The sequence below is a fragment of the Coregonus clupeaformis genome, unplaced genomic scaffold, assembly GCF_020615455.1.
Source record: "Coregonus clupeaformis isolate EN_2021a unplaced genomic scaffold, ASM2061545v1 scaf2089, whole genome shotgun sequence".
Taxonomy (NCBI): Eukaryota; Metazoa; Chordata; class Actinopteri; order Salmoniformes; family Salmonidae; genus Coregonus; species Coregonus clupeaformis.
The window spans coordinates 62501-72500 of NW_025535543.1; the positions used below are offsets into that span (position 1 = coordinate 62501).

At 49.7% G+C, this 10000-nt stretch overlaps 1 protein-coding gene across 1 annotated transcript in view; it reads left to right on the plus strand.

The window, feature by feature from the left end:
• LOC121560403 (bone morphogenetic protein receptor type-2) overlaps positions 1-10000 on the plus strand; it is a 49275-nt gene that overhangs the window by 18894 nt on the left and 20381 nt on the right. Inside the window, exons 2-3 of the mRNA XM_045219140.1 lie at positions 1515-1700; positions 4859-5038. Coding sequence (XP_045075075.1) covers positions 1515-1700; positions 4859-5038 — 366 coding nt within the window. The remainder of the gene's footprint in view (positions 1-1514; positions 1701-4858; positions 5039-10000) is intronic.

Sequence of the window (10000 nt, forward strand, 5' to 3'; positions counted from 1 at the left end):
TGATTAGAGAAGAGGGAGAGGGGTTGGTGGTAGGGGGAGGAGGGGGAGGGGGATGCTGTAGTGGTCTGATTAGAGAAGAGGGGAGAGGGGTTGGTGGTAGGGGGAGGGGGGGGGGGGGGATGCTGTAGTGGTCTGATTAGAGAAGAGAAGAGAGGGGTTGGTGGTAGGGGGGAGGGGGGATGCTGTAGTGGTCTGATTAGAGAAGAGGGGAGAGGGGTTGGTGGTAGGGGGAGGGAGGGGGGGGGGGATGCTGTAGTGGTCTGATTAGAGAAGAGGGGAGAGGGGTTGGTGGTAGGGGGAGGGAGGGGGAGGGGGATGCTGTAGTGGTCTGATTAGAGAAGAGGGGAGAGGGGTTGGTGGTAGGGGGAGGGAGGGGGAGGGGGGATGCTGTAGTGGTCTGATTAGAGAAGAGGGGAGAGGGGTTGGTGGTAGGGGGGAGGGGGGGGATGCTGTAGTGGTCTGATTAGAGAAGAGAGGAGAGGGGTTGGTGGTAGGGGGAGGTAGGGGGAGGGGGATGCTGTAGTGGTCTGATTAGAGAAGAGGGGAGAGGGGTTGGTGGTAGGGGGAGGTAGGGGGAGGGGGGATGCTGTAGTGGTCTGATTAGAGAAGAGGGAGAGGGGGTTGGTGGTAGGGGGAGGTAGGGGGGAGGGGGATGCTGTAGTGGTCTGATTAGAGAAGAGGGGAGAGGGGTTGGTGGTAGGGGGGAGGGAGGGGGGAGGGGGATGCTGTAGTGGTCTGATTAGAGAAGAGGGGAGAGGGGTTGGTGGTAGGGGGAGGGAGGGGGAGGGGGATGCTGTAGTGGTCTGATTAGAGAAGAGGGGAGAGAGGTTGGTGGTAGGGGGAGGTAGGGGAGGGGGATGCTGTAGTGGTCTGATTAGAGAAGAGGGGAGAGGGGTTGGTGGTAGGGGGGAGGTAGGGGGGAGGGGGATGCTGTAGTGGTCTGATTAGAGAAGAGGGGAGAGGGGTTGGTGGTAGGGGGGAGGGAGGGGGGAGGGGGGATGCTGTAGTGGTCTGATTAGAGAAGAGAAGAGAGGGGTTGGTGGTAGGGGGAGGGAGGGGGAGGGGGATGCTGTAGTGGTCTGATTAGAGAAGAGGGGAGAGGGGTTGGTGGTAGGGGGGGAGGGGGATGCTGTAGTGGTCTGATTAGAGAAGAGGGGAGAGGGGTTGGTGGGAGGGGGAGGGGGGATGCTGTAGTGGTCTGATTAGAGAAGAGAAGAGAGGGGTTGGTGGTAGGGGGAGGGGGATGCTGTAGTGGTCTGATTAGAGAAGAGAAGAGAGGGGTTGGTGGTAGGGGGGAGGGGGATGCTGTAGTGGTCTGATTAGAGAAGAGGGGAGAGGGGTTGGTGGTAGGGGGGAGGGGGATGCTGTAGTGGTCTGATTAGAGAAGAGGGGAGAGGGGTTGGTGGTAGGGGGGAGGTAGGGGGAGGGGGATGATTGAGTACTGTCATGTGTTTCTTGAGAGCCATCTCTATCTGATCCAATGAAAATGAACCCCCATCCCTCCTCCCCCTCAGCTGACCAGCAGGAGGAGAGGGAATGTGCCTTCACTGACCAGCAGCAACAGTGGGAGATGGAGCGTGTGGCGGTGGGAGAGGGACGGGTTTCCCCAGAGAACACTACTATCCGCTGTTCTAAAGGATCACACTGCTTCGGCCTCTGGGAGAAGAGTCCTCCTGGAGACATCAGGCTGGTCAAACAAGGTGACAGTAACACACACACACACACAGTCTTGTACAACTAACCTTGTGGGGACACACAATTCAGTCCTTAACCCCAAAACCTAACCCTAGCTCCTAACCCTAACCCTAAAACTAACCCTAGCTCCTAACCCTAGCTCCTAACCCTAGCTCCTAACCCTAGCTCCTAACCCTAGCTCCTAACCCTAGCTCCTAACCCTAAAACTAACCCTAGCTCCTAACCCTAAATCTAACCCTAGCTCCTAACCCTAGCTCCTAACCCTAAAACTAACCCTAGCTCCTAACCCTAGCTCCTAACCCTAGCTCCTAACCCTAGCTCCTAACCCTAAAACTAACCCTAGCTCCTAACCCTAAAACTAACCCTAGCTCCTAACCCTAGCTCCTAACCCTAGCTCCTAACCCTAAAACTAACCCTAGCTCCTAACCCTAAAACTAACCCTAGCTCCTAACCCTAAATCTAACCCTAGCTCCTAACCCTAAAACTAACCCTAGCTCCTAACCCTAAAACTAACCCTAGCTCCTAACCCTAAAACTAACCCTAGCTCCTAACCCTAAAACTAACCCTAGCTCCTAACCCTAGCTCCTAACCCTAAAACTAACCCTAGCTCCTAACCCTAAAACTAACCCTAGCTCCTAACCCTAAAACTAACCCCTAGCTCCTAACCCTAAATCTAACCCTAGCTCCTAACCCTAAAACTAACCCTAGCTCCTAAAACTAACCTAGCTCCTAACCCTAAAATAACCCTAGCTCCTAACCCTAAAACTAACCCTAGCTCCTAACCCTAAAACTAACCCTAGCTCCTAACCCTAAAACTAACCTCAGCTCCTAACCCTAAAACTAACCCTAGCTCCTAACCCTAAATCTAACCCTAGCTCCTAACCCTAAAACCAACCCTAGCTCCTAACCCTAAAACTAACCCTAGCTCCTAACCCTAGCTCCTAACCCTAAAACTAACCCTAGCTCCTAACCCTAAAACCTAACCCTAGCTCCTAACCCTAGCTCCTAACCCTAAAACTAACCCTAGCTCCTAACCTAAACTACCTAGCTCCTAACCCTAAAACTAACCCTAGCTCCTAACCCTAAAACTACTAACCCTAGCTCCTAACCCTAAAACTAACCCTAGCTCCTAACCCCTAGCTCCTAACCCTAGCTCCTAACCCCTAGCTCCTAACCCTAAAACTAACCCTAGCTCCTAACCCTAAAACTAAACCCTAGCTCCTAACCCTAGCTCCTAACCCTAAAACTAACCCTAGCTCCTAACCCCAGCTCCTAACCCTAAAACTAACCCTAGCTCCTAACCCTAAAACTAACCCTAGCTCCTAACCCTAAAACTAACCCTAGCTCCTAACCCTAAAACTAACCCTAGCTCCTAACCCTAAAACTAACCCTAGCTCCTAACCCTAAAACTAACCCTAGCTCCTAACCCCAGCTCCTAACCCTAAAACTAACCCTAGCTCCTAACCCTAAAACTAACCCTAGCTCCTAACCCTAAAACTGACCCTAGCTCCTAACCCTAAATCTAACCCTAGCTCCTAACCCTAAAACTAACCCTAGCTCCTAACCCTAAATCTAACCCTAGCTCCTAACCCTAAAACTAACCCTAGCTCCTAACCCTAAAACTAACCCTAGCTCCTAACCCTAAAACTAACCCTAGCTCCTAACCCTAAAACTAACCCTAGCTCCTAACCCTAAAACTAACCCTAGCTCCTAACCCTAAAACTAACCCTAGCTCCTAACCCTAAAACTAACCCTAGCTCCTAACCCTAAAACTAACCCCAGCTCCTAACCCTAAAACTAACCCTAGCTCCTAACCCTAAAACTAACCCTAGCTCCTAACCCTAAAACTAACCCTAGCTCCTAACCCTAAAACTAACCCCTAAGCTCCTAACCTTAAGCCCTAGCTCCTAAACCCTAAAACTAACCCTAGCTCCTAACCCTAAAACTAACCCTAGCTCCTAACCCTAAAACTAACCCTAGCTCCTAACCCTAAAACTAACCCTAGCTCCTAACCCTAAAACTGACCCTAGCTCCTAACCCTAAAACTAACCCTAAAACTAACCCTAGCTCCTAACCCTAAAACTAACCCTAAAACTAACCCTAGCTCCTAACCCTAGCTCCTAACCCTAAAACTGACCCTAGCTCCTAACCCCAGCTCCTAACCCTAAAACTAACCCTAGCTCCTAACCCTAAAACTAACCCTAGCTCCCTAACCCTAAAACTAACCCTAGCTCCTAACCCTAAAACTAACCCTAGCTCCTAACCCTAAAACTAACCCTAGCTCCTAACCCTAAAACTAACCCTAAAACTAACCCTAGCTCCTAACCCTAAAACTAACCCTAGCTCCTAACCCTAAAACTAACCCTAGCTCCTAACCCTAAAACTAACCCTAGCTCCTAACCCTAAAACTAACCCTAGCTCCTAACCCTAAAACTGACCCTAGCTCCTAACCCTAAAAACCTAACCTAACCTAGCTCCTAACCCTAAAACTAACCCCAGCTCCTAACCCTAAAACTGACCCTAGCTCCTAACCCTAAAACTAACCCCAGCTCCTAACCCTAAAACTAACCCTAGCTCCTAACCCTAAAACTAACCCTAGCTCCTAACCCTAAAACTAACCCTAAAACTAACCCTAGCTCCTAACCCCAGCTCCTAACCCTAAAACTAACCCTAGCTCCTAACCCTAAAACTAACCCTAGCTCCTAACCCTAAAACTAACCCTAAAACTAACCCTAGCTCCTAACCCCAGCTCCTAACCCTAAAACTGACCCTAGCTCCTAACCCTAAAACTAACCCTAAAACTGACCCTAGCTCCTAACCCCAGCTCCTAACCCTAAAACTAACCCTAGCTCCTAACCCTAAAACTGACCCTAGCTCCTAACCCTAAATCAAGAAATGTACCCTTCAATCTGTGCTGTGATTTGTTGAGTCAACTCAGCTGACATGACAAAAAATCCATTCCGTTGCATGAGCCACATCATTTGAATGAATATTCTACATTACCATGGAAATGATTGCATCCCAATACCAGGCGGCCCATTGGGAGTGTCCCCATGTGTTTACCAGGGGTTATTATTTCTATATGAATCCACTCCCCAGGACATCTGTCTGCTGGATCAGCAAGGTCTTCCTCTTTCATCCTCCTCCCTCCTGTCACCTCCAGGTTGTTGGACTCACCTTGGCGACCAGCAGGAGTGTCGGGACGACCGTTGCCTGGTAACCAACCTGCCTCCTCAGATCCAGAATGGGACGTATCACTTCTGCTGCTGTAGTACTGACATGTGTAACGTCAACTTCACCGAGGACTTCCCCCTGCCCAGTCCCACTACAGCCCAGCCACTATGTAAGTTAACCTCTGACCCTAACCTCTGACCCTAACCCTTTCCCCTGCCCAGTCCCACTACAGCCCAGCCACTATGTAAGTTAACCTCTGACCCTAACCTCTGACCCTAACCCTTTTCCCCTGCCCAGTCCCACTACAGCCCAGCCACTATGTAAGTTAACCTCTGACCCTAACCTCTGACCCTAACCCTTTCCCCTGCCCAGCCCGTCTACCACCCAGCCACTATGTAAGTCACATAACCTTTAACCCTGACCCTTAACCCAACCCCACTACAGCCCAGCCACTATGTAAGTCACATAACCTTTAACCCTGACCCCTAACCCAACCCCACTACAGCCCAGCCACTATGTAAGTCACATAACCTTTAACCCTGACCCCTAACCCAACCCCACTACAGCCCAGCCACTATGTAAGTCACATAACCTTTAACCCTGACCCCTAACCCAACCCCACTACAGCCCAGCCACTATGTAAGTCACATAACCTTTAACCCTGACCCCCTAACCCAACCCCACTACAGCCCAGCCACTATGTAAGTCACATAACCTTTAACCCTGACCCCTAACCCAACCCCACTACAGCCCAGCCACTATGTAAGTCACATAACCTTTAACCCTGACCCCTAACCCAACCCCACTCCAGTCCAGCCACTTTGTGAGTCTCTATGCATATGACACATACAGTTGAAGTGGGAAGTTTACATACACTTAGGTTGGAGTCATTAAAACTTGTTTTTCAACCACTCCACAAATTTCTTGTTAACAAACTAGTTTTGGCAAGTCGGTTAGGACATCATTATTTCACTTATAATTCACTGTATCACAATTCCAGTGGGTCAGAAGTTTACATACACTAAGTTGACTGTGCCTTTAAACATCTTGGAAAATTCCAGAAAATGATGTCATGGCTTTAGAAGCTTCTGATAGGCTAATTGACATCATTTTAGTCAATTGGTGGATGTATTTCAAGGCCTACCTTCAAACTCAGTGCCTCTTTGCTTGACATCATGGGAAAATGAAAATAAATCAGCCAAGACCTCAGAAAATAATTTGTAGACCTCCACAAGTCTGGTTCATCCATAAAGTCCAGGTTGTGGTCATGGGGAAGACGGTTTGACAGAATGCGAGGTAGCATCCCCCCTGCCCCAGTCCAGGTTGTGGCCATGGGCCTTATCCCCTGCCCCAGTCCAGGTTGTGGTCATGGGGAAGACGGTTTGACAGAATGCGAGGTAGCATCCCCCCTGCCCCAGTCCAGGTTGTGGCCATGGGCCTTATCCCCTGCCCCAGTCCAGGTTGTGGCCATGGGGAAGACGGTTTGACAGAATGCGAGGTAGCATCCCCCCTGCCCCAGTCCAGGTTGTGGCCATGGGCCTTATCCCCTGCCCCAGTCCAGGTTGTGGTCATGGGGAAGACGGTTTGACAGAATGCGAGGTAGCATCCCCCCTGCCCCAGTCCAGGTTGTGGCCATGGGCCTTATCCCCTGCCCCAGTCCAGGTTGTGGTCATGGGGAAGACGGTTTGACAGAATGCGAGGTAGCATCCCCCCTGCCCCAGTCCAGGTTGTGGCCATGGGCCTTATCCCCTGCCCCAGTCCAGGTTGTGGTCATGGGGAAGACGGTTTGACAGAATGCGAGGTAGCATCCCCCCTGCCCCAGTCCAGGTTGTGGCCATGGGCCTTATCCCCTGCCCCAGTCCAGGTTGTGGTCATGGGGAAGACGGTTTGACAGAATGCGAGGTAGCATCCCCCTGCCCCAGTCCAGGTTGTGGCCATGGGCCTTATCCCCTGCCCCAGTCCAGGTTGTGGCCATGGGGAAGACGGTTTGACAGAATGCGAGGTAGCATCCCCCCTGCCCCAGTCCAGGTTGTGGCCATGGGCCTTATCCCCTGCCCCAGTCCAGGTTGTGGTCATGGGGAAGACGGTTTGACAGAATGCGAGGTAGCATCCCCCTGCCCCAGTCCAGGTTGTGGCCATGGGCCTTATCCCCTGCCCCAGTCCAGGTTGTGGCCATGGGGAAGACGGTTTGACAGAATGCGAGGTAGCATCCCCCTGCCCCAGTCCAGGTTGTGGCCATGGGCCTTATCCCCTGCCCCAGTCCAGGTTGTGGTCATGGGGAAGACGGTTTGACAGAATGCGAGGTAGCATCCCCCCTGCCCCAGTCCAGGTTGTGGCCATGGGCCTTATCCCCTGCCCCAGTCCAGGTTGTGGCCATGGGGAAGACGGTTTGACAGAATGCGAGGTAGCATCCCCCCTGCCCCAGTCCAGGTTGTGGCCATGGGCCTTATCCCCTGCCCCAGTCCAGGTTGTGGTCATGGGGAAGACGGTTTGACAGAATGCGAGGTAGCATCCCCCCTGCCCCAGTCCAGGTTGTGGCCATGGGCCTTATCCCCTGCCCCAGTCCAGGTTGTGGTCATGGGGAAGACGGTTTGACAGAATGCGAGGTAGCATCCCCCCTGCCCCAGTCCAGGTTGTGGCCATGGGCCTTATCCCCTGCCCCAGTCCAGGTTGTGGCCATGGGGAAGACGGTTTGACAGAATACAAGGTGGCATCCGCCACAATGTCACCTTCAGGTCCTTGGCACACATTACAGCCAGACACCAAGAGAAGTATTAGAAATGACATGCTATGTTAACATATTTCCCTCCTCCACCCCCTTATATTTACTGTGACAGTCTAAAGACAACAGGGCAGATATTCCCAGTAAGTATTTCCATTTAAGTTGGTATGTTCTTACCTTCATGTCTGCGGCCCAAACTTGGCATCGTTGTAGTGTCTGACTGTTTGAAACAATAACGTTACATTGAAATGAAATGGGGCGGCAGGTGGCTTAGTGGGTAAGAGCGTTGTGCCACTAACCGAAAGGTCGCTGGTTCTAATCCCCGAGCCGACTAGGTGAAAAATCTGTCGATGTGCCCTTGAGCAAGGCACTTAACCCTAATTGCTCCTGTAAGTCGCTCTGGATAAGAGCGTCTGCTAAATGACTAAAATGTAAATGTAAATGTAAGTAAATACTGTGGAAGAAAGAACAGATAGTCAAAGTCATTTAGTTAGCGGCTAGCAACAACCAAGTTCATGTTTTTAGCTAGCTAGCTCGTTGACGTTAGCAAGCCAGCTAACGTTAGCTAGCTAGCCAAGTAACGTTAACTAGGCTAGCTAGCAAGTTTTATTGTCCTCGTTTTAAGTTACACCGGTAAAATGGCACACAAATGAAGGAAAGCAGTAACGTTACTCACTTGAGCAAACAAACTTTGCATTCCAATCTGATGCACGAACGGGTGAGAACTAAGAACGAGACAAATGGTCAACATGTTGGTTTAAAAATGTAGCTAGCTAGCTGAGGAAGTCGTTTGTCTAATCCACTCTCTCCATGATTTCAAATCCAGGCTAGCTAACGTTAGCTGGTGCGCTAATCTATATTGACTGAATGAGTGCCGCTGGGGTATTATTTGTTGTGTATTTCAAAACGTTCGGTGGTGATACACACAAACAATTAAACTGTTCTTTAGTTCCAAAAGCCTGTGGCGTTTTCCTTCCAAAATTCGCAATCGCCCTTCTTCTTGCTACTAGCTGAGAATGGTAATTTCCTGTTGAAGTTGCTGAATCGCATTAGTGGATGCTCAGACTGCTCTCAGGGCAGATCAGCCGGTTTTGACTAGCAGAAGTGACTTTTCGTAGCATATTAGGAGAACTTACGCAGCAGGTTAGGAGAATTAAAGTGGCAGGTTAGGAGAATTAGGTTAAGGTTAGGAAAAGGCGTAGGGTTAGGCTTAACTAAAATGCTAAAATTGTCCCTGACGCGATTCAAATATCTCTAGCTACAAGCAGGCCTGCCCTGAGAACAGTCTTGGTTTCCACTAATGCGATTCTGTGTTGAACTTGGGCTTTTCAGCTTCTTCTTCTGTGGTGTAAGAGGCGCCACCACCCACTGGTCCTGCCGTATGAATCACAGACCGGAGCCTGGATCAAAAACCTTCATGCAAATAACATTACTTTGGCAAAGGAGGGGAAAAAGTGGCTATGCTAATATGAAGTTCTCTCCACTGTTATTGGTCACAGTACAAAAGGCCAACATCCTCCCAATGAAATGGCTATGGGATTCCAACAGTTTAGCAATGCAGGCTTCATTGAAAGACTTGCAATGTCAATTATTGACGTTGCAACGTTGGATTGGAATTGGTTTCATGACCATAGACAATTTCACTGTTAATGACAGCGATTGTTACTCCTTGTGTATTTATAGTCGTCGGATTACATCTCTCTGTTCTTTATCTCTCTGCCCAATCTGTTAGTCTACACCTGTTGTTTGAGAAGCATGTGGCAAATACAATTATATTTTATTTAAACAGTTTATTTTATTTTGATTTAATCAACACTTTTCTTCAAGTGGGTGAGGCGTTATCACTTTTTGTGTCATCCTCGATGATTTTAAAAGCATGTGATGATTTTATGTCCACGTGTGGTTGTATTGTGTTTTTAAATTGGCAAATAAATCTAATCAAATTACAATTACAACAAATGTAAGGTATTTATAGAAACAACAAAAACTGTTTGCAGCCTCTGGCTGGCGGTGGTCCGCTGGAAGGTGGCAGGTCCAATTTGAGATTAGAGAAATTCCTTGCTATTGTCTTTCAAATGAACTCATGGCTTGATGGCTTGCCGAGGGTTTATAGCTGTCCTCTGAGTGGAGGCTAAACGCCAGATATGCAAAAGCTGCATGCCAAGGGCTTATAACGGTCATATGAGTGGGGGCTACCCACCAGAGATGCAAAAGCTGCATGCCAAGGGCTTATAACGGTCATATGAGTGGGGGCTACCCACCAGAGATGCAAAAGCTGCATGCCAAGGGCTTATAACGGTCATATGAGTGGGGGCTACCCACCAGAGATGAAAACCACATCTTGAACGGCAAACTCCGCTTGCCCGCTGGCGGTAGGAATTATAGCCTTTATATATATTTAGAAGTGTT